This window comes from Meles meles, chromosome 9, assembly GCF_922984935.1.
Source record: "Meles meles chromosome 9, mMelMel3.1 paternal haplotype, whole genome shotgun sequence".
Classification (NCBI taxonomy): Eukaryota; Metazoa; Chordata; class Mammalia; order Carnivora; family Mustelidae; genus Meles; species Meles meles.
Window position 1 is genome coordinate 29,941,434 of NC_060074.1, and position 24,518 is coordinate 29,965,951.

Here is a 24,518-nt window from a genome sequence, read left to right on the forward strand (position 1 = left end):
GTGGTATGTGTGGGTCAGGTCACTCTGGGTGAAAACCCTCACCAGCCCCCTCCCCCACATGCTTGGCAGGAGTGGAAGATAAGGCTCAGGGCCACAGACATCTGCGTCAGAGATAGGAGGTCTCAATGCCACGGGCAGGGGCCACTCTGGATTGCAGGGCGTGGGAAGGCTGGGGAGACCAGGATGAGAAGGGTAGAAGAGGACCCGTGGTGGGATGCTGAGGGCAGAGTGGGGAAGCAGGGGGCAGACCCTGACAGAAGGGGCACAGGGCAGGGAGCGGGTTCACAGTTGGCAGGGCTGGGTGAGCTATGTTGCCCCATCTGCCACTCCTGCTCCTCTTGCTGCTATCCCCAAAGAGTGGGCATGGCTGCCATGGGCCAGAGCTGGACCGGGCACTTGTGCTGGCCAAGGTGAGGGCCCTGTTCTTGGATGCTTTGGGGCCCCCCACACTGGCGGGGGAAGGCGGGGATCCTGGAGGCAGGCGTCTGCCCCGAAGACATGCCCAGGGGGGCTTCCTGCGCAGGGGCTCTGAGCCCAGGGAGGAGGAGGATGTCTCCCAGGCCATCCTTTTCCCAGCTACAGGTAATGAAGGTGCGGACCGGCAGGGCGACTTGGAGAAGCAGTGCGGTACATACAGCGTGGGCTCCAGGGCCAGATAGGTCTGGGTCTGAATCTCCCATCTCCTCACCCGAAAATGGGCCATAATGCCTACCTCTCAGGATTAAGCGAAAAGGTGCGAGGCTCAGGGGAGGCATTTGGGAGACATTCATCTGGGAGACCAAGAGTCTGTAGAGACAGATATTTGGGTCTGGGCCCCTTTCCTTCACCCTTCCTTCTTCCTCTGCCTCTGCTCCCTACTTCAAACCTTGTTTCTTTTATCCCAATTAGCTGAGACTTGAAAAGATACCAGAAATGCAGGGGTAAGATTAGTTGGGAAACTTTTCCAGAAAATTAATCTACTTTCTCTTAAATTGCCTTTCATCTCCATATGTATGTTTTGCGGTTCCACTGACGGAACCAGTAAAGCCCTCTTCCAGGTGGACTTTCTCGTAATCTGGCTTATCCTTTGCTTCAGAGAGGAGCTCAGTCCTCCTTGTGCCTTGGTCTTGTGCCTTGTGCAGCGCAGTGACTCAGGGTGGCTTTGGGATCAGGCAGAATCCCAGCCTGGCCACTTAGTAGTTAAATGTCCCTTCCTCTTTGTCACCCTGTTTCCTTATCCGCAGAGTAGATCAATCGTGAGATTTTAAATGAGAGAATGCGTGGGACAGTGTCATCCCAATCTCTAGTCCTTCCCCTATCTGCGTACCTGTCGTGGAAGGACACCAACTGCCTTTCTTAGAAAGCACTGCCCTCTATCCTGGGTGATATGCTTTCTTCTCCCAACCCCCTAACCCCCCCCCCCCCGGCCCCCGCCGCTTTTTCTTTAGGATGTTAACCTATTTTTTAAGTGGAATTAAAAAAAATACTTATTTTTTTTACGAAAGAGAGAGCACAAGCTGGAGGGGCAGAAGATATCAAGCAGACTCCATGCTGGTGTAGAGCCCAGTGGGGGGCTCGATCCCACAACCCTGAGATCATGACCTGACCTGAAACCAAAAGTAGGATGCTCAACGGACTGCGCCACCCAGGTGCCCCTAAAAGCGGAATTGTTTTAAAGACTGTGTCATGCAGTATTTCTGACAATATAAAAAGATACACTGGATGGGGGGCACCTGGCTAGCTCAGTCAGGAGAGCGTGTGACCCTTGATCTTGGGGTTGTGAGTTTGAGCCCCACGTTGGGTGTCGAGATCACTTAAAAATAAAATCTTTAAAAAAAAATTTTTTTTAAAGCTATCTGGGGAATAAAACAAATGCCCCTGTATTCAAGGGACCATCATTCAAAATTGTTTCACACGACCGGTGAACAAACATTTAGGTCTAACGATGCCAAGTGCTGGCGAAGGGCGGGCAGGGCCTCTTATATACGTGGCTGACGGGAATATTAATTGATAAAACCATTTCGGAGAGAAGTTGGCAAAATCTTGTATTTTTTTAAGTCCTTTAGGGATGAAATAACAAATGGAGAGCTTCTGTGCGTGGGCAGAGCGCTCAGAGTGTGGCTGGCTGGTGGCCAGCAGTTGCGTCCCTGCCACTGGGGAAGAGGAGAGGTCCCAGGCTCTGCCGGTCAGGGCTGCCCTCTTCCTTCCCTCTGTCTCCTGCAGGTGCCAGGTGCACGGACCAGCCAGTGGCTAGAGAGCTGACCCCGGAGGCGGAGGACGGCCTCTTCACATACGTGTTCCGGCCATCCCAGCACACGCGCAGCCGCCAAGTGACTTCAGCCCACCTGTGGTTCCACACGGGACTGGACAGGAGGAGCAAAGTGGCTTCCAATAGCTCTGGGCCCCTGCTAAGCCTGCTGGCGCTGTCGTCGGGGGTCCCCATGGCCGTGCCCATGTCGTTGGGCCAGGCACCCCCTCGCTGGGCGGTGCTGCAGCTCGCCCCCTCTGCCCTCCCTCTGCTGACCAACCCAGTCTTGGTGCTGCAGCTCCGCTGCCCTCTCTGTTCCTGCTCAGCCCGGCCCGAGGCCACACCCTTCCTGGTGGCCCACACCCGGGCCAGGCCACCCAGTGTGGGGGAGCGAGCCCGACGCTCCACTCCCCCGCTGCCCTGGCCCTGGTCTCCAGCCGCGCTGCGTCTGCTCCAGAGGCCTCCAGAGGAACCTGCCTCCTATGCCGACTGTCACAGAGCCGCCCTCAATATCTCCTTCCAGGAGTTGGGCTGGGACCGGTGGATTGTATACCCACCCAGTTTCATCTTCCACTATTGCCATGGGGGATGTGGGCTGTCTGCCCCACCGGACCTGTCCCTGCTGGGGACCGGGGTTCCTCCCACCCCTGTCCAACCTCTTTCCTTGTTGCCAGGGGCACAGCCCTGCTGTGCTGCCCTCCCTGGGACCATGAGGCCCCTACGTGTCCGTACCACCTCAGACGGCGGCTACTCTTTCAAGTATGAGACGGTGCCCAACCTTCTCACACAACACTGTGCTTGTATCTGACGGCGTCCTGCTGGCAGCCGAGCCCGCACCCATCACCAGCTGGAAGAAAGGGCAGAGTTCAGAAAATGGATGGTTCCCACTGCCCGCCTCCTTCCGTCTCCTCTGCCCCAGGGCTCTCTTCCCCATCCCGCCCCTGTCCCATGGATAACATGGGACAATAAACAACACAGTGCATATGACTTGGCACACATCCTCTGGCTTCTCTGATATGGTGGGGGGCAGGTCTGGGCCCCAGGAGCATGGGATCATAGGATCTCAGGTCACACAGTCTCTCGACCTTGAAGTCGTGGAGTTCCAGAGCTGGGATTGGGTATGCCTCCGGTGGGAAGCTGCAACTCTTGCAGAAGACACAAAGTGTTCCGAGCTGTTGGTGGCCGCTCCGGAGACTGCTGGAACCCCTGCTCTTCTCTGCCTGAGCTGATGGACCCCTAGTTCAAGGTCAGGGGAGTTGTAGATTGGCTGGAGATGATGGTTTTCAGGGCCTCACTGAAGACAGACATTCCCGAGCAGCTTAGATCTTGGGTTTCTCAGGAACTTGGGTGGGAGATAAGGCAAAGACAGATGAGTTGGCAGGGCCTGGAAGTTGACAAGGGCAGAGAGCGGGGAGAACGCTCTGGAAGAGCAGAACCTACTACCGGAGAAACAAGCTCTCGGGTCCGTGTATGCACGTACACACACTCAGTGTCCAGAGCGGGGTGTAGAGAGTACTTTTCCCACTGAGTTTCCTATCAGTCCACTCCTGCCTGCCTTGTCTGGGCCTGCCTCCCTGGCCTTCCTCCATGCTTTGTTCGCTCTCCCCCAGCCCCTCCATCTGGTTGTCCTCCTGCCCTGCCCCAGGGTCTTGGCTCTCAGCCAGCAGCTTCCATCCAGTCTCCCTTATAAAACGGGGATGTTCAGGTCCCTCCGACTGAAAGTTGGAGCACTTTCTGATAGTGACCGCATGACCACAGTGCGCATGCCTGCTAACAGTGACTCGTCAGAGTCTCCTTCCTACGAACCCCACTTCATTGGGTGGATAAGTGCCTGCCCTAGGAAGGGGCTGTGGAGGGGAGAGACTTCCATCCCGTCACCCTTAGGCTAATGTCTTCCCCCTCTCTGAGCTGAGCTGAAGGAGCTACTCTTCCTCAGGGACAAAAAAAAAGAGCAGCCCACGCCACACTCCGGAGCTTGGCCCCAGTCTCTACCGATGCTGAAACCCCAGCGAGGCCGCTGCTGCTCCAGAGGGGGGAACCTGCCTGTTCATAGTCCCCAGTCTTTCCCAGCACCCTCCTCTAGACCCAGCACTGCAACTAGTCTGTACTCAGGGCTCCTGGGGTCCCCACTCAGGTGGTGGACTGGCGAGAGGGCTGGCTGGACTCGGGCAGTGCTGGGAACAAGATTTCCTCCAGTCTCTCCGAGCTTCATGCTCTCGCTGTCTGGCTTCCCTTGCCAGAGCCTCCCTGCCTTGAGAGAGGCCTTTCCCTGGGATCTGCAGTCCTCCTCCTAGGTCTGGGCCTGTGTAGCTCAGACTTACCCTATCCCAGAGATATGGATGACATCTGAGGGGTGTGGGCTCTACCGAGGGGCACGGCGTTCTCCACTAGGCACTGCTGGTAAAAAGTTTTCTCGTACCTGAGACAGAGCGAGAATTGTGAGGACAAGATAGTGTCCTTCACAAACCTGCCGGAGGTTTTCATTGGAAAGGGATATGCTTTATTTGAAAATTATCCTTTCTCTGTGTGTATATGTGTCGATCTGTGTGTTTGAGAGAGAGAGCAAAAATATTATTTCTTTTATGATATTTTATGATATATTATTCTATGATTACTTACCAAAATTAAAAGTTGGCAATTTTGGGGGGTGCCTGGGTGGCTCAGTCGGTTGGGCATCAGACTCTTGGTTTTAGCTCAGGTCATGATCTCTGGGACAGGCTCTGCTTTCAGTGGGGAATATGCCTGAGAGTCTCTTGTTCTCCCTTTCCCTTTGTCCCTCCCCATACCTCTCCCTTCCCCTGCTCTCTCTTTTAGAAAAATCTTAAAAAAAAGAAAACCAAAACAACAAACCACTTGGGATTCTAATTTGGACCCAAAGATTTGTCTTCGTAACTTTGCTGCTGAATTCCGTGAAATCCCCAAGTCTGGTAGTCACACAGGTCTGGGCCACCCCTTCCAGAATCTCGAAAGCCTTATTAAATTCTGTTAACTTAGCAAATCAGAGCGACACCTCCTCCTCTCCCTAAGAGGGCCTGACAGTGGCTAAGGACATCTTTTTGTCCTTATTTACTACCAGAAGACTAAGAACAATAGATTTCAGAGATGCTCTTAGTTTCCAGGGCCAATCATTAGAAACACTGAATACTCTTATTTCAGTTCAGTTTGAACGGAAAATGCTACTCAAACTGACTTAAACCAAACTAAATTAATTTTTTTTTAAGATTTCGCTTATTTATTTGTCAGAGAGAGAGAGAGAGAGAGCACGCACAAGCAGGGGAATCAGCAGGCAGAGGGAGAGGGAGAAGCAGGTTCCACATTGAGCAAGGACCCCGGGATCACAACCCAAGCTGAGGGCAGACACTTAACCACCTGAGCCACCCAGGCAACCCCAAACTAAATTAAACTGAACTGAATTTAAAAAATCACTGGCTTGTGAGAAGTCTGGCCACAGCTGGCTAAGGTTTAGCTTCATTTGGGGCTCCAAGGATGCTGCCAAGATCCAGCTATAGGCTCCCCTTCCCTTGGGCACACGGTGGCTTGAGCAGTTTCAGGTTCCCATTGTCTCACACCTGGTCCTGGGAGGGAGTTGGCTTGCAGATGTCCCAGAACGGGTCTTGGTGCCCCTGATTGTCCTGTTTGGGATCATGTGCTCCAGGAAACGTGGCTGAGCGGACAGAATGCCTTAATGACTTACATCCTGTGTCCTACCCTTGGAGCCCAGAGCCAAAACACAAAGGCCGAAGGCAACAAAAGGTGGTCCCCCAAAGCAGGATACAGTTACCACAAAAATGGGGAGTTGATGCTGAGGGCAGGTACTGAGATGCCTCCTCCTAATTCTCCCTAAAACCCAGCCCTTCTTCCATCCCTACACAAACCCTATTCTGTCACTTGCAGACCCTGTTCTGTCATTTGCGGGGCAATTCTCCAGGGGCAGTGCAGCAGTCTCCTTAACCAGTCCCCAAGCAACCATTTCCTACCTCTCTGGTCCACTTGCCACCTGGCTGCCAAAGGATACTTCTTTTGTAATCATGCCCCATAGCAGCTTAAAAAGTCATCTCCACAAAGTTCAACCCCCTCTGTGTGTCTAGCAGCCCTTCCCAACTGACCCTAAACCCAACCCCACAGCCCAATCTCAGACCTGTCCCTCCCTTCCTCTCCCTGCCCAACCACACAGGCCAGAACTCTGCTCAGATAAATTCTGACCCTTCCTCAAACACATCATTTTCTTCTCCGGCTGCCTTGGCTTCAGCAGTCTCTTTTCCTCAGTCGATGCCTCCTTGAAGATCCAGTTCTGATGTCATCTATTCTGTGATTTCCCTTCACTCCCTGATGGCCATGCTGGCCACTCTTCCTCATTGCTTCCTGGGGGAAGCAACGTTGAATTGAAAAACAAAAAACAAAACAAAACAAAACAAAAAAACCAAACCAAAAAACAAAAAACACAAAGAACACATAGATATGTTCTCATGGTAACGATTCAGCTGTGGAAAATAACTCTGAGGTTCTCCTTGCCCGGCTGTCCCCTCTAGAGAGCTAAGTATCCTGCCAGACACATTTCTGTGAGTTTACATACAGACACATACCTTGTAGAAACAGATTTCCCCCCCACAAATGGTACCATGCCTTATGCATTATACTGAAACTCTCTTACTTTATGTTCTGGGGGCTTTCTTTGATTTTATTTCCAGTCCTTATTACCTTTTACCTTTTTTTTTTTTCTTAGAAATCACACGCCCCACACCAAATAATCTTCTTTTGTTAATTTAAGTATTTAGATAACAAACACACATACAGAACTTACTATGTGCCGGGTAGGTTACAAGTAAAAGCGCATGCAATCCTCATAACTATCCTATGAGACATGCACCGATGCCATACCCATTGCACAGATGAGAAAACTGAGGTACAGAGAGATTAAATAATTTACCCAGAGTCACATCCCTAATAAGTGGTAGAGCCAGGATTGGGACTCCAGAAGTCTGGTTCCAGAGTGTGTGCACCCGCCTCTAGATACATGGTGGCGTGGCCTCTCCTCGCCACTCTTCTTCAACTACGCCCAGCTGAGGAGATGAAAATGTGTCCATTGATAAGGAAGACAATCCAGCCCCAGGACACTTGTGAAGACGGCAATTTCTTTCTTTCTGTCATTTTTTAAAAAAGATTTTATTTATTTGAGAGAGTGCGAACGTAAGCAAAAGAACACAAGCAGGGGGGAGAGGCAGACTCCCCGCTGAGCAGCCTGATTAGTAGAGGGCTCCATCCCAGGACCCTGGCACCATGACCTGAGCCGAAGGCAGATGCTTAATGATTGAGTCACCCAGGCGTCCCCCACCCACTCTCACTGTCTTTTTTTTTTTTTTTTTTGCCCAGTCACTTCCAATCTCTGAAAGTCTTGTCCTTTTTTTCCCCCAACAACATTCTTTATTGATAAGCAGATGCAAAATGACTGACCTCACCCATTGTTGTCTTTCTGCTCATTGTGACATAATCTTTCTTGAGATGATTATACTTTTTTTAAAAGATTTTATTTATTTATTTGCAGAGAGAGAGCAAGAGAGCACAAGCAGAGGGAACAGCAGGCAGAGGGAGAGGGAGAAGCAGACTCCCCTGCTGAGCAGGGAGCCCAATATGGGACTTGAACCAAGGACTTCAGGATCATGACCCGAACTGAAGGCAGACGTTTACCCAACTGAGCCACCCAAGCACCCTGATTACACATATTTTTTTTTTGAGAGATTTTTAATTTATTTATTTGACAGAGAGAGAGATCACAAGTAGGCAGAGAGGCAGGCAGAGAGAGAGGAGGAAGCAGGCTCCCTGCTGAGCAGAGAGCCCAGTGCGGGACTTGATCCCAGGACTCTGGGATCATGACCTGAGCCAAAGGCAGAGGCCTTAACCCACTGAGTCACCCAGGCGCCCCTGATTACACATTTTTAAAAGTTACAGTGATTGCAGGAATTCACTAAAAAGAACTTAGGAAGATGACTTAAGAGCAGAACACTCCACAGTAGGTGCGAAGGAACTGCTCATCTACAGGCAGGAAGCCAGCTGATAAAACGCGTCAGCTGCAAACTCGTGGTGCCTCTCGTGGAAAAGGGAAGCCGGCTCTGCTGCAGAGTTTTCAGGCCCATAGGATGGAGCCGGGAGCCACAGATTATCCCCAGGCCTTAAAGCCTAATGAACGCTGCCTGTCTGACTGGGTTTCTACATTGCTTGGGACATTGGTGGCTCCTTCGTTCATTCCATTTTCTTTTTTTTTTTTTTTTAAGATTTTATTTATTTATTTGACAGAGAGAGAGATCACAAGTAGGCAGAGAGGCAGACAGACAGAGAGGAGGAAGCAGGCTCCCTGCGGAGCAGAGAGCCCAATGCGGGGCCCGATCCCAGGACCCTGAGATCATGACCTGAGCCGAAGGCAGCGGCTTAATCCACTGAGCCACCCAGGCGCCCCATCATTTTCTGCTTTTTGAATGGGAATATCTGTAACTATTATTCTAGGACTGTCTTACTTTTATATCTGGGAGCCGAGAACTTGTTTTGTAGGTTTGCAGGTGCACAGAGGGAGAGCAACTGTGCCCCAGGAATCATACCCAAGTCCTCACCCAAACGTCAAGTAATTTAAATAATGAGATTTGGGACTTTTCGAGATGGTGAGATCTTTTTTTAAGATTTTATTTATTTATTTGAATGAGAGAGGGAACAAGATCAGGGAGTAGGTGAGGGACAGGGGGAGAGGGAGAAGCAGACCCCTGATGAAGCAGGGAGCCCCATGTGGGGCTCGATTCCAGAACCCTGGGATCACGACCTGGGCTGAAGGCAGCCACCCAACAGACTGAGCCCCCCAGGCACCCCAGTGGTGAGATTCTGATAAAATTTTGGACTTCAAGTTGATGTTGTCATGGGTTGAGGCTTTTGAGCACCTTTGGATGGGATGCGTTTATATGAGTTGCATGCAGACTTTGAGGGCAAAGGTCAGCTATGGCAGGCGGAATAATGGCCCTCCAAAAATGTTCATGTACTAACCGCCAAATCTGTGAATAGTTTACCTTATATGATAAAGGGGACTTTGAGGATATGATGAAATCCAACATTTTGAGATGAGGAGATTATTCTGGATCATCTGGGTAAGCTAAACGTAATCACAAGGAGGGGAGCCTGGCTGCCTCAGTTGGTTGATTTCTGCCCAGGTCATGATCTTGGGGTGGAGAGAGATCAAGCTCCATGTTGGGCTCCTCACTCAGCGGGGAACCTGCTGGGGATTCTCTCTCTCCCTCTGCCCCTCTCCGCCTCTCTGAAATAAATAAATCTTTAAAAACTGTGATCACAAGGGTCCTTATAAGAGGGAAGCAAGAGAATCAAAACTGTAAAAGATTTAAGGCCAGAAGCAGAGATTGCCATGATATGGCCTTGAGCCAAGGGACACCAGCTGCCACTGCAAACTGGAAGAGGCGAAGGACAGGTTTCCCCTGGAGCAACCAGAAGGAAGCTGTGATGTGTTAATTAACATGGTAAAGACCCCTCAACTTTGCAGGTGGGATTGAAGTTCTTACAGATTTAAGATGGGGCGATTATCCAGTAGGCCAATCTAAGCACATGAGCCCATAAACACAGAGAAACTTCCCTGGCTGTTGCAGAGAGATGGGATTATGGGAGGAGGGCCTGAACGGTGCAAAAAGGGGGCTATGAGCCAAGAAATGCAGGCAGGCTCTAGAAGCTGGAAAGGTAAGGAAGTGATTCTCCCCTACAGCCTCCTGAGAAAAATGCAGCCCCGCTGTCGCCTTGATTTTATTTTTTAAGATTTGTTAGAGAGAGAGAGAGAGAAAGCACAAGCAGGGGGAGGGCCAGGCCGTGGCGGGGGAGGTGAAGCAGACTCCCTGTTGAGCAAGGAGGCTGACTGGAGACTCCATCCCAGGACCTGGGGATCATGTGACCTGAGCTGAAGTCAGACGCTGACCTGGCTGAGCCACCCAGGCATCCCTGCCACCTTGATTTAGTCCAGCAACACCCAGGGTGGACTTCTCACGTATAGAACTGTAAGACTGAAAATCTGTGTTATTTTAAGGCACTAAATTTGTAGTACTCTGTTATGGCAGTGATAGGAAACTATTACTTTATTATTCATGAGGGGTAGAGACTGAAGATGAAGTCATATCTGGGAAGAAGAAAAAGCATTTCTGTTGTTCCTGATGCAGCCGGCCTCACCCACGAAATGCTTGGCTTCAGCAGAAATGCAAACACGCTGTCAGCCCTTAGATCCAGTGTGTCTGACAGAAAAAAACATTCATGAGATTCTACACTGGTTTTGTCCTGGAATAGAATATATTGAGCAGTTAAAACAGTTTTCAGTGTATAAAGTGGGTCCCCTAGAAATTGTGGGTCCCCCTGTGTTGAGTGAATTAATGAATGTGGTAAGGACAGGCTCTGGGACAGACTGTAATGACTCCATTTTATTTTTTAAAGATTTTATTTGTTTATTTGACACAGGAAGAGAGAGAGTATGAGCAGTGGGAGTAGCAGGCAGAGGGAGAATCAGACTCCCCGCTGAGCAGGGAGCCCAGTGCGGGATTTGATCCCAGGATCCCGGGATCCCAGGGACAACCTGAGCCTAAGGCAGTCGCTTACCCGTGAGCCACCCTCAGGCACCCTAATAACCCCATTTATTTACTTATTTATTTAGAAGATTTTATTTATTTATTTGACACAGAGAGATCAGATCAGGCAGAGAGGCAGGCGGTGGTGGGGGGTGGTGGGGGGAGCAGGCTTCCCCGCCAAACAGAGAGCGCTATGTGGGGCTTGATCCCAGGACCATGAGATCATGACCTAAGCCGAAGGCAGAGGCTTTAACCCAGTGAGCCAGCCAGGTACCCCAATAACTCCATTTTAAAGTACTCTTGGGCACATCTGGCTGGCTCTAGTCAGTGGAGGGTGGGACATGTGATCTCAGGGTTGTGAGTTCAAGCCCCATGTTGGGTGTAAGGATTGTTTAAAAATAAAAGCTTGGAGCACATGGGTGACATCTGACTCTTGATTTCAGGTCAGATCGTGATCTCAGGGTCCTGGAGTTGCATGCCTGTTGGGCTCCCCACTCCACGGGGAGTCCACTTGTCTCCCTCTCCCTCTCCCTCTGCCCCTCCGCCTGCTCACACGTGCACATGAGCACGGGGGCAGGGTCTGTCTCTGTCTCTATCTGTAAAATAAATAAATAAATCTTAAAAAAAAGTAAAAATAAAACCTTAAAAAATAAATGAAAATCAGGTGTTCTTTATCACATCTTCTCAAGGACTGCTGACATTTGTGTCCTTTTATTTCTGGTTTATGATGATCACAGCTCTATAAAATACAATGCCAAACTGTATTTTTTGATCCTAGTAATGTAGCTAAGTTGATAAGTTAAAAAGGATGTATAAAAACTAAATAGAAGGGGCTCCTGAGGGGCTGTCAGTTGAGCATCTGCCTTCTGCTTGGGTCATGATCTCAGGGTCCTGGGACTGAGTCCCGTGTTGCACTCCCTCCTCAGCAGGGAGCCTGCTTCTCCCTCTGCCTGCTACTCCCACTGCTCATGCTCTCTCTCTCTCAATTAAATAATAAGTAAAATCTTTTTTAAGAATCTAAATGAGAAAAATAATTATTATATGATCAAACTATTTCAAAATCAGAATACAGATACTTTCTGGTATATAGCATAGAAAAACTTTCAACCTAATTTCATAAAAAGATTTCTTAATGGCTGTTGATCAATGAAGCACCAAGAAAATTTAGTGCAAATTCTACCAAATGCATTAATCAAAACGGGGGTTTTGTTCTTTTTTTTTCCTGCAAATAAGTGTTGTTACATTAATACTGAGAATGTAACAGATTGGGTTGACTCGATATTTAAAAGCTATCAATCACCATGGGACACCTGGCTAGTTCAGTCAGTACAGCGTGACACTCTTGATCGTGGGGTCATGAATTTGAGCCCTATGTTGGGTGTAGAGTTTAGTGGGGGAAAAAAAAAAGGCTATCACCATAAGCCCGCCCTGCAAATAAAAACTCAAACAAAATACTCTCAAGATCCATCTCTAGTCCAATATTATCTATACTCAGGCTGGAAGACAGAATAGGACCAAAATGTATTTATGTATAAAATGTATTTAATGTATTTAAGTATCAAAATGTATTTAAGTAATAAAAATAATTTGATTGTTTTAGTGCTGGAAGTATTTTATTATATTAAAATGGCACATAATCCTTCCTACCCTCTGCTTCATGGATAAGAGCAATATTATTTTTGTTGCTCAAACATCATAGCATAGTTGATCCTTGAACAACATGGGTTTGAACTATGAGAGTCCGTTCTTACATAGATTTTTCCTGATAAACACAGTGCAGTATTGTAAATCTATTTTCTTTTCCTTATGATTTTCTTTCTTTTAAGATTTTGTTTATTTTTTCGACACAGAGAGACAGAATAAGAGAGGGAACACAAACAGGGGGAGTGGGAGAAAGAGAAGCAGGCTTCCCGCCAAGCAGGGACCCCTGATGTGGGCTCGATACCAGGACCCTGGGATCATGACCTGGGCCAAAGGCAGACGCTTAATAACTGAGCCACCCAGGCGCCCTTCCTTATGATTTTCTTAACAACAATTTTTTTCTTCAGATTTATGAAAAAGAATACAGTATATACTACATATAGCATACAAAATACATGATCATCGACTTTATGTTATCATTAAGGCTCTGGTCCCCAACATCCAGGAACCTGGGGATTCAACACTATTGAATCTTTGTATCAAATGACTGTCGTTGGCTAACAGGATTTGAAAACTTTTTTTAAGTGACCTCTATGCCCAACGTAGGGCTCAAACTCATGATTCTGAAATCAAGAGTCGCATTGTCTACTGATAGGCGCCCCGGGTTTGAATTTTTATTGTTGCCCCTGAATCATGAGTAAGCACAGCTACATTAAGTAGTGACTTCTATTTGACTTCTGGGGAGGAAGGTGTGCTCTTTCAGGGGTAAGGCTTCCAAGTTTTTGCCTTTCTCCATTAAAAGCCCTGAACCTTATTCTAGGTTTTCGGTATGCTTGACCTTGACGATCCTCCATATCCAAATTCACTTGGCCACCACGAGCCAATCACTGAAGTTCGAGGGGAATCTCTTTTTTGAAAAATTCTGCCACCAGTAATGTCACATTAAAGGATTTCTAATATAAGTTGCTGGATTTCAGGCATACATGCAGAGTCACCCTTCTCTTAACAGATTGCAGAAATTCAGCATTTGTTGGGTCATTGCATGGTTTCGACTCCTCATCATCTAAACTCAAGCTGTTGCTGAAACTGTTGTAAGCAAAATCTGAACATCTTGTGGCTGATTTTCTCCATAGATGTGTTGAGACTGCCTACGAAAGGAATGCCCCACTCTGTCCCCTCCACATGCAAATGACTTTAATTTGTCATCACTCAAAGCTCTTGTGGCTTCATTCAGAGGGACAGTCCCATGTTCCCTTGTCACTTTGAAAAGGTCATTCACAATTTTCCCAGTTGAAGGTTGAATTACATGTGATCCTCTGCACTCATGTTCACTTGCGTAGACCCTTACAGTGGAGTGATGTGGCAGTCAGCACCTCAGCCAAGGGAACCTGTCTCTAATAGCAGGAAACCTTCATGGTGGTGTGCGTGCGCTTTTAAAGACTGTAACTGTAGACCTGCTGCATTTGGAAGATTTGCCTTTCATTTCATTTTTAACTAATTCTGCCAAGGCCAATTTATTTCTTGATACATCATCACTTTGGTTGTTTTCAGGTTTCTTGTTTTTAGTCTTCACTTTTTTTTTTTTTAAGTAGACTCCATGCCCAGTGTGGAGCCCAGTGTGGGGCTCGAACTCACAACACTGAGATCAAGACTTGAGCTGAGATCAGGAGTCTGACGCTTAACCAACTAAGCCACCCAGGTGCCCCAGGTCTTCACATTCTTATTACATTCTATAAATTCTGGGGCCCCTGGCTGGCTCAGTCAGTAGAACATGTGACTCTTGATTTCAGAATCATGAGTTTGAGCTTGTTTTCAAGCTCTACTTTGGGTGTGAAGCCTACTTAAGAAAAAAAAAAAATCTGCAAATCTTGTGTGCTTGGGGCGGGGAGGGCGGGTGCCTTGGTCCTGTAGATTTCCTCTCTTACCTTCCAGCCCTCTCTAGCCAGCTCCTCCAATCTTATAATTTATTTCTTTTTTTAACTCCCTCCCTCCTGTGTGGGTCCTCCTGCCTATTTTTTCCTACTTTTTAGTTTGAATGAATTTACTAAAATCTTTGCTTACCATTGCTGTTTGCTTCCTTGCTTCTTCCTCTCAGATTCATTTTTCTCTTAGTGCTGATCTACCCTCCTTTATATTTACTTCACAGTAAGTCTCTAAATGTTAAACTTCCGGAGTCCACTTCCAACTGAACAGGTCTTTTTATTTTCATGCTTGAATCATGTTTGGGCTGTGTATGTAATTCTAGATTCAAAGAGATTTTTCCTCTTGGGGCATCTGGTGAGTTCAGTTGGTACAGCATGCAACTCTTGATCTTGGGGTTGTGAGTTTGAGGCCCACATTGGGCATAGAGCTTCCTTAAAAATATATTAAAAAAATAAAAAATAAAGGCCGCTTTTCATTAAAAAAAAGAGAGAGAGATTTTCCCTCTGAACTTTAAAAATTCTCTCCCTTTTTTTCTTGCCTCTGCTTTTCAATGAGAGACTTCCTGTCAGTACAATGGTCATAACTTTGTAGTTCATCTCCCCCCATCCCCACTGGAAATTGCCAGGGTATCCTTCATTCCTGGCATCTACAACTGTGTCACAATAGATCTGCATGTTGGTTTTATAAAAGGATCCTGACTGGCATTTGGTGGATTCGTGGTTTTCTTTCTTCCTGGGACATTTCCCTCTTTTACTTATTTGAGTAAAACTTCCTCTCATAATTACAGACCCATATCCCTGATGAACAGAGATGCAAAAATTCTCATCAAGATGCTAGCCAGTAAGATCCAACAGTACTTTAAGATGATTATTCACCACCACCAGGTGGGATTTATTCCTGGGCTGCAAGAGTGGTTCAACATCTACAACTCAATCAATGTGATACAATGCATTAATAAAAGAATGGACAAGAACCGTATGACCTTCTCAATAGAAGCAGAAAAAGCAGTTGACTCAGTACAGCATCCTTTCTTGATTACAACTCTCCACAGTGCAGAGATAGAGGGAACATACCTCAGTATCATAAAAGCCATATACAAAAAGCCCACTGCAAATATCATTCTCAATGGGGAAAAATCAAGAGCTTCTTCCCTAAGTTCAGGAACAGGACAGGGATGTCCGTTCTCACCATTGTTGTTCAACATAGTACTAGAAGTCCTAGCCTCAGAAATCAGACAACAAAAAGAAATAAAAGGCATCCAAATCAGCAAAGAAAAAGTCAAACTCTCACTCTTTGAAGATGACACGATACTCTATGTGGAAAACCCAAGAGACTCCACCCCAGCATTGGTAGAACTCATAAGAATTCAGGAAAATGGCAGGATATAGAATCAGTTGCATTTCTGTACGCTAACAATGAGACAGAAAAAAGAGCAATTAAGGAATCGATTCTATTTCCAATTGCACCCAAAAACTGTAAGATACCTGGGAATAAACCTAACCAAACTTGTAAAGGATCTGTACTCTGAAAACTACAGAACACTTATGAAAGAAATTGAAGAAGACACAAAGAAATGGAAAAACATTTCATGCTCCTGGATTGGAAGAACAAATATTGTTAAAATGTCTATGCTGCCCAGAGCAATCTATACATTCAATACAATCCCTAGCAACATACCATTGACATTTTCACAGAGCTGGAACAAATAATCCTAAAATTTGTATGTAACTAGAAAGACACCAAATAGGCAAAAGAAGGTTGAAAAAGAAATCCAAAGCTGGTGGCATCACAATTCTGGACTTCAACTCTGTTACAAAGCTGTAATCATCAAGGCAGTATGATACTGGCACAAAAACAGACACATAGATCAGTGTAACAGAACATAGAAGCCAGAAATGAATCCTCAACTCTATGGTCAACTAATCTTTGACAAAGCAGGAAAGAATATCCAATGGGAAAAAAACACAGTCTCTTCAACAAACGGTGTTGGGATGATTGGACCGCCACATGCGGAAGAAACTGGACCATTTTCTTACACCACACACAAAAATAGACTCCAAATGGCTGAAAGACCTAAATGTGAGACAGGAATCCATCAAAATCCTAGAGGAGAGCATAGGCAGCAACCTTTGTGATCTTGGCTGCAACAACTTTTTTTAGACATGTCTCCAAAGGCAAGGGACACGTAGGCAAAAATGAACTATTAGGACTTCAGGATAAAAAGCTTTGCACAACAAAGGAAACAGTCGACAAAACCAAAAGGCAACCAACAGAATGGGAGAAGATATTTGCAAATGTCTTATCAGATAAAGGGCTAGTATCCAAAAATCTGTAAAGAATGTGTCAAACTCACCAGTCAAAGAACAAATAATCCAATAAAGAAACGGGCAGAAGACATTTCTCCAAAGAATATGTACAAATGGTCAACAGATGCATGAAAAAACACTCAACGTCACTTGGCATCAGGGAAATACAAATCAAAACCACAATGAGATATCGCCTCACACCAGTCAGAATGGCTAAAATTAACAAGTCAGGAAATGACAGATGCGAGGATATGAAGAAAGGGGAATTCTCTTACACCATTGGTGGGAATGCAAGTTGGTGCAGCCACTCTGGAAAATAGTATGGAGGTTCCTCAAAAAGTTGGAAACAGAGCTACCCTATGACCCAGGAATTATACTAGTGGGTATTTACCCCAAAGATACAAATGTAGTGATCTGAAGGGGCACCTGCACCCGAATGTTTATAGCAGCAATGTCCACAATAGGCAAACTATGGAAAGAACCTAGATGTCCATCAACAGATGAATGGATAAAGAAGATGTGATGTATATATACAATGGAATACTACTCAGCCATCAAAAATGAAATCTTGCCATTTGCAATGACGTGGGTGGAACTAGAAGGTTTATGCTAAGCAAAGTAAGTCAGTCAGAGAAAGACAATTATCATATGATTTCACTCATATGTGGAATTTAAGAAATAGAGGATCGTAGGGGAAGGGAGGGAAAAATAAAACAAGAAGACATAAGAGAGGGAAAGAAACAATAAGAGATGCTGAAGTATAGGAAGCAAACTGAGAGGGGCTCCCGGATGGCACAGTCATTTAAGCATCTGCCTTCAGCTCAGTTCGTGATCCCAGGTCCTGGAATGAGCCCCAAGTTGGACTCTGCTGAGCTGAGTTTGTTTCTCCCTCTCCCTCTGCCTGCCACTCCCCCATCTTGCACACTCTCTCTGCCAAACAAATAAATAAAATCTAAACAAAAAAAAAAAGAAGGGAAACAAACTGAGGGTTGATAGAGAGGAGGGCAGTGCAGGGGTTGGGATAATTGGGTGATGGGCATTAAGGAGAGCATGTGATGTAATGAGTACCGGGTGTTATGTAAAACTGATGAATTACTGAACTCTACCTCTGAAACTAATACTACACTATACTTAAGTTAATTGATTTTAAATAAAATAAAATAAATTTAAAAAATTAAAACTTCCTCTCATATTGTATTTTCTACCTCAGAGCTCTTTTAAAAAAAAGTTTTTATTTATGTATTTGAGAGGAAGAGAGAGTGAGGGGAAGGACCAGAGGGAGAGGGAGAAGCAGAGTCCCCACTGAGCATGGAGCCCAACAGGGGGCTCGCAACATGGGGCTAGATCCCAGGATGCTAGGATCATGACCTGAGCTGAAGGCAGACACTTAACTGACTAAGCCACGCAGCCACGCATCTACTTCAGAACCCATTTTTTTCTTTTTAAGATTTTATTTATTTATTTGACAGAGAAAGAGAGATCACAAGTAGGCAGAGAAGCAGACAGGGGTAGGGGCAAGCAGGCTCCCTGCTGAGCAGAGAGCCCGATGCGGGGCTCAATCCCAGGACCCTGAGATCATGAACTGAGCCCAAGGCAGAGGCTTAACCCACTGAGCCACCCAGGTGCCCCTACTTCAGAACTCTTACTAGCTGATATTGAAAGTTTTAAATTGGTCCTCTATATATCTTAGATTTTCCTTTCAATAAATACTTCCCTTATTTTGTCTTGTACTGTGTGATACAAAAACATTGCCCATTTTGGTTGCTCTGTTGAGGGGTTTTTGTTGTCTCATAATCATGCTCACGTTTTCCTATTTTCAACACGAAATACATAATGTACAATCATGTTTGTATTTTGTCCTGTGCTGTGTGATACAAAAACATATTGCTCATTTTGGTTGTTCCATTGGAGGGTTTTTGTTGTTTCATAATCACACTCAATTTTTCCTATTTTGAATACGAAATGAGTACATGAATAATCATGTTCGCCTTTTGCCTTGTACCGTGTGATATAAACAGTGTCCATTTGGGTTGTTCTCTTGAGGGGTTTTTGTTGTTTGGTAAGCATGTTCAGTTTTTCAGTTTTTCTTTTTTTTAAATGCACGTGTCATCCTTGCCTCCAAGAATGTTATAATTATTCTGAAGTCTTGTTCTTGCTCTATGAGCTATTTCACTGGGCAAAAGTTCTTCTCAACGCTGGGTTCGATAGCTCTTTCAAGATGTTTGATTTTCTTCTTGTGTTTGGTAATTGCTCCTTAGAAGCTCAGCTTTTATCTGAGATTTCCTGTAGACCGTTTGTGCTCTTCACGTCTATGCTCCTTAACAAAAGGGGGATGAGACCACGTCCTGGTGAGATGGTGCTATGTTGTCAATAGCTGGCAGGGGGTATATCACGCTGGGGGGTATTTTGGCTGTCCTCTTCTGCAAACGGTGCTTCCTTTTCCTCCTCGGTGTCATCAGCCATCAAGACCACTGCTGTCCATCCTTTCACCTAATGATCTCCTAACCACTGCTCTCACCCAGAGGCAGGTAATCTTGCTGGAGTTTCTTGGCCCCAGGAGACTAGAACGGGGAGTGTGTGGCATGGTTAACATGCTTGGTGGTGCCTGTCGAGACTCCCTGAGTCATCAGTGCATTGTCGGTGACTTCTGAGCCCCAAAGGCCCCAGGATCCACCCTCTTTCAGCCTGGAGTGATTTCGGCTCTGTTTTCAACTCCTGTGGCCGTCAATCTACAGCTCTGCACATTTTGGGCTATGGTTTTCTTCTCTGACCAGTTCCTACCTGCCAACTAGCTCTCAGGGAATTCTCATGGTTTCTGGTCCACCAAGGGCTCTCCTTGTTGTCTAGGGTAATTATGAATTATATTGCTTTTTAAAAAAGATTTTATTTTTAAGTAATCTCCACACCCAATGTGGGGCTCGAATTTACAACCTCGAGATCAAGAATCCTATGCTCTACTGACTGAGCCAGCCAGGGGCTCCTCTATTACTTTTTTCCCTATCTTTTGTATGTTTTCATTTCTAACCAGCTGGGATGGGAAGGAAAGGCTGCAGCTTGTATTCCGTCTGCAATCTGGGACTGGAACCATCTCCCATAGGCCTCTCTCCACCATAACACCAATGTTGATGGTAAGCAGAATAATGGCCTCATCCCTTCCTCCAGGAGGTCAGTGTTCTAATCCCTGGAAGCTGTGTGAATGTTATGCTAGATACCAAGGGAGAATTAAGAATCCAGATGCGGTTACTGTTGCCAAATAGCTCGACCTTACAATATGGAGATTGTACTGGATTATCTGGGTGGGCTCAACATAATCACAAGGGTCTTTAAATGTGGAAGAGGGAGGAAGAAGAGTTAGTGTCAGAGGGATTGATGTGATGAAAAACCCAACTGGCCACCGCTGGGGCCAGATTTCTGGCCTAGAATCTCCAAAAATGAACGCAGCCCTGCCCACACCTTTATTTTAGCCCAGTGAGATCCATTTTGGACTGCTGACCTTGAGAATTATAAGATAACAAATGCGGGCTGTTTTAAGCAACTAAGTTGGGTGTAATTTGTTACAGTAACAATAGGAAGTGAACACAATGTGAAATGTGATTGTTGGTGTCTGTCCTTCCACTTCACTGCCAGCTTCTGGAGAACAAGAGCCATACTGTTGTCTCCTTTATTTACTGGGAATCCAGCACAGGATCTGGGACACAGTCAGGGCTTAGTCAATATTTGTGGAACGAATGAGAGAAGGAAAGGCTGCTCTCACTCTTTGACGTTCCACCCAGGTTCTGAGATTGCAAAGCAGTCCCTGCCTTTCCCCTTCCCTAGGCCCTGGACACCCGAAGCCCTTTGATCTCACTTTTCTTGGTTTTCCTTGTCCCCCACTGCAGGTCTTAGGCTAATGCACTTGCAGCTGCCTCCCCTGCTGGGGACCGTGGCCCTCCCCTCTCCAACCCTGTGTGCAGCAAGAATTGGGAAGGAAGACACATGTCACATATGTACCCAACTTTGCCCACAGGGCTTCGGGGTGGTTATGCCTGAAACGAATGTTTTGTTTCTCTTTGGGATCCTGCCTGCTTTCCTGCTTTCCTCTCTTCTCTCAGCTACCTCCCTTCCTCTTTCCCCAGCCAGCTTTTGCACTTTGCCAAGCGGCTTGAATGAGGGACGTAGCTTTTGGTTCATCTCTTCCTTTAACCGCAAGGTTCCCATCTTTCTTGCAACGCTTCTGAAACGTTCTCGTATGATCCCAGGAGAGACAATGAAAAGAATTAAAGGCATTCTCCGGCCACCTTGGGTTTACTATAATGCCGCCCAGGGACTCCCTCAGTTCATTTTCTGCAGAACTGCAAAATTCCCCAGGCTGGGCTTTCTGAGCTGTTGCTGGGTCACTGCAATACCGTTATTTTGTTGTTGCCTTCTCAGGCAGCCATTCTCAGGCCCTGGCTTCTCTCATCCTGAGCTGAGTTTGGCTTCTGCCTTCTGGCTTTCCCTTCGTGTGCCTTGTGTTCAGTCTCTCCTCGAACAAGGCTCTGATGGGCTCGCTTGGTCACGGTCTAACGCAGCGTTCTCATGCCAGACCTCCTGTAATGCTGCTGATTTGTTCCATATGTTTGATTCTGGTAACCGGGCCAATTCCTGGGCAGTCTTTTGCGGCTAGGTCTGGTAGCAGAGCCAAGAGAATCAATGTGTGGAAACTTACATAGTGAGATTACTGCCTTTGACCACTGGGTCCTGGTGCCGTCTGCACCAGGCACGGGGATGCCGCTCAAGGGCAAACTCCTTAACACAACTCTATTCTGGCAGGTGATATTCACACCTCTTCATTCTTTTCTATTCTTCCCCCACCACTCCATGAAGATACTTAGTTAATGAAACAAGAAGATCATCCAATTTCACCCTCCCTACCCACAACTCAATTTCAGGTGGGAACTTTTCATTTTGGAGGAATCCTTAGGTCTCTATCATCGATCTGCCTCAGGAGGCTGGGGCACCACAGAAGTGAGGTCCAGATCTAAGATAATGGCTCCTGTCCTAACAATGAGCTGTTATTTCTGTTCCCCTGTGGACAACGGTCTAGGGGTCTGGATGCTCCGAAGGCATCTGAAACAAGCGGGACAGGACTCTGAGGTCTGTATTCTCTGGTGGCTGACTTTGTCTTTTTTTTGAAGATTTTATTTATTTATTTGGCAGAGAGAAAGCACAAGCAGAGGGAGCAGCAGGCAGAGGGAGAGGGAGAAGCAGAAAGGGAGAAGGTGAGAAAGAGCACCAGTAGGGGAGGAGGGAGCAGAAGGAGAGAGACAATTTCAAGCAGACTCCCTCCAAGCCTAGCGCGGAGCCCGAGGAGGGGCTGGATCTCAACCCCGAGATCACAACCTGAGGCGAAATCAAGAGTCGGACACTCAATCGACTGAGCCACCCGGGCGCCTCTGACTCCGTCATCCTCGTATGAAGACTCTTTCCTCCCTTCCAGTATTGCACCCCTGCCACCTAAGCTGGTAACCAGCTCGCCTTTCCTTAATGCCTTTGATCACAAGCATTTTGTAGAGACTACCCCAGGGAAATTAAAGGTGTCATGGGTGCTGCCAGTGGCAGCTGCTTTCAATTCACTGCTCTCCTCACACAATTAACGCTAGGAGGTTTTAGTCATATGCATGGAAGGTGCAGCTGAGCATTTCCGATTTGAGGACAGACAGCTCATTGCCCTCAAACGACTGAACAACTCATTATTTTTGTTATTAAAGTCAATTTATCACGTATAGCAAAAAAAATCCATATAATCATGCTTATTTCTGTATTGTGCTCTGCTGATCTAACCATTTTTGTCTACCTCTTTGTCAGTATCATGCTGCTTTCTTTACAGGACATTTTGCTACTGCTAGGGCAAGGACCCTATTAGTGCCTCCTACTCTTTTTACCCTCAAATGTTTTGGCTGTGCTCATGTGAGTCTTCCAGAGGAATTTGAGAATCAACTTGTTAAGTTCTAAAATCTCCACTTCGGGATTTTGATGGAAATTGCATTAAATTGACATCATTAGAATATCAAATCTTCTCATCAGGAACGTGTTGACTTTTCATTTATTTAGGTCATGGTTAATGTCCTTAAAGTTCTCTGGTTTTCTTCATATATTTCTCAAAATGTTCCAGGTATACACTTTTTTTTTTTTCCTGTTTCAGCCAATGGGATTTTTGTTGTTGTTTTTTGTTTTTCCATTTCGGACTTTAATTTTTTTAAACAACGTTTTGTCTTAGTCAAGGTTCCTATGGTAGCAATTTACGGAGATACACTCTAAGGCAAAAACAAGGGGGGGCGGGGATTCTTTGGAAGCTGGCCAAGGGCTCCTCTGCAGCCTGAAGGCAGAAGGGGGAGTGGGCCTCAGGAGGGGGCCTGGAAACAAGAACTGCTTAGTTTCTCTGTGTTGCTTTTCTCAGTAGATGTTTTCCTCTCCCTGTGTAGTTTATAGCTTTCTTTGCTGCTCTCTTTGTCCTGCTTCACATTTCTGGGAAGCAAGGCAATGTAGATAGAGCAAATCTGGCTAAAGGGTCTATCCATGTGAATGGAGCAGTTCTCAGCATCTGCGGGCTGGCTAGACTCCTGACACGGATTTCAAAGCTCTGTATGTCAGGAACTTGAAAACAATCTGTCTCTTCTTGCCTAAGAGGGTTAGAGTTGGCAGAAATGGTATGGGAGAACCCTCCTTTCCTAGTTCCAGGTGACTGATAAACCGACTGACAATCATCACTGCTCTGGGATTAATAATTCAACAAAAATATATTGAGCCTCTACTGCTTTGCTGGTCACCATGTGCTTCCGCTTACTTCATTTTGGCTCAGATCACGTAGTATCCCATAAACACTGAACTGTGTGGTTTAGGGACATAAATTGCCATTTCAAATATTTTGGCTGTAGAAAATAAGATCCCTCCAATTTTGCAATTTGAGATAAAGATAACTATATTGCCACTCTAAACTGGCATTGATTCATCTTGATTTCTCTCTGTAGAAAAGGCACTTACTAAAAAACAAAAATGAAAACTTTCCCTGGAAATCAAATTCTGTTAAAAGACTTTTTTTTTTTTTTTTTGCCTGGTAGAGGGCTTTATTTCACTGGAGGAGTGGGAGGGAGAACCTGGACAGAAGGCAGCAGGCAGGATGGGGTTGGGGGTTGACCCTTGGGACAGGGACTGGGTTGGGAAAGGGCTACCAGCAGGCCTGCTGGGAAGGAGAAACTACGTTTTTCTTTACCTATCTAGTTCAGTAGTTGACATCCTTTTTTTTCACTGGGAGCCAGGTGAAAGGTACAATGGGAACTTGGAGCCAGGAGACTGGCAGTCTTGACGAAACTGGTTACTAATTCAACGACCTTCGCAGGTAACCTAGCCTCTGTGAAACTGCTTTCTCATTTTCAAACCGGCATAACAGTTCTTAGATTCAGGGGTTATGGAAGGAAACACAAAAAGCAAAGGCCTGGATACACGTGACACATTACCAATCACAGTGTGAGTCTGACACTAGCGAAGGAAAAAAGAACAATGAGTTTGGAGGGACATTAGGTAAAACTGTCAGGGTAACTCCAGAGGTGTATCTTGGCAAGCCCCAGCTCTTGCAGCAGACACCAAAAAACTTCACATGGCGAGCGCGTTCTCCTTTAACTAGAAAACGAGCGTTCGCTCTGGCCGAGTCCTTTCCTCACAGAGAAAACTCTATTCCCCCAAACGGTGCTTCCACGCCCAGTCTGCAAACAAGAAGTCAGGTTTTCCTCCCAGGCCTGCAGAAGCCCTGGAGAGCCGAGCGGGAGACCCACGCAGAGCTAGGACCACAAATGGGGCGGGGGTGGTGGGGGC

The 24,518-nt window shown here is 46.4% G+C and overlaps 1 protein-coding gene and 1 pseudogene across 1 annotated transcript; one reads left to right on the plus strand and one right to left on the minus strand.

Moving 5' to 3' along the window:
- Window positions 1-12: 12 nt before the first annotated feature.
- Window positions 13-3,084, plus strand: INHA (inhibin subunit alpha). Its single transcript, XM_046018488.1, has 2 exons — window positions 13-582; window positions 2,203-3,084. The coding sequence occupies exons 1-2, from the start codon at window positions 309-311 to the stop codon at window positions 3,033-3,035; spliced, it is 1,107 nt and encodes a 368-aa protein (XP_045874444.1). The 5' UTR covers window positions 13-308; the 3' UTR covers window positions 3,036-3,084.
- A 10,317-nt stretch (window positions 3,085-13,401) lies between these two features.
- Window positions 13,402-15,586, minus strand: LOC123950389 (annotated as a pseudogene).
- Window positions 15,587-24,518: the final 8,932 nt, after the last annotated feature.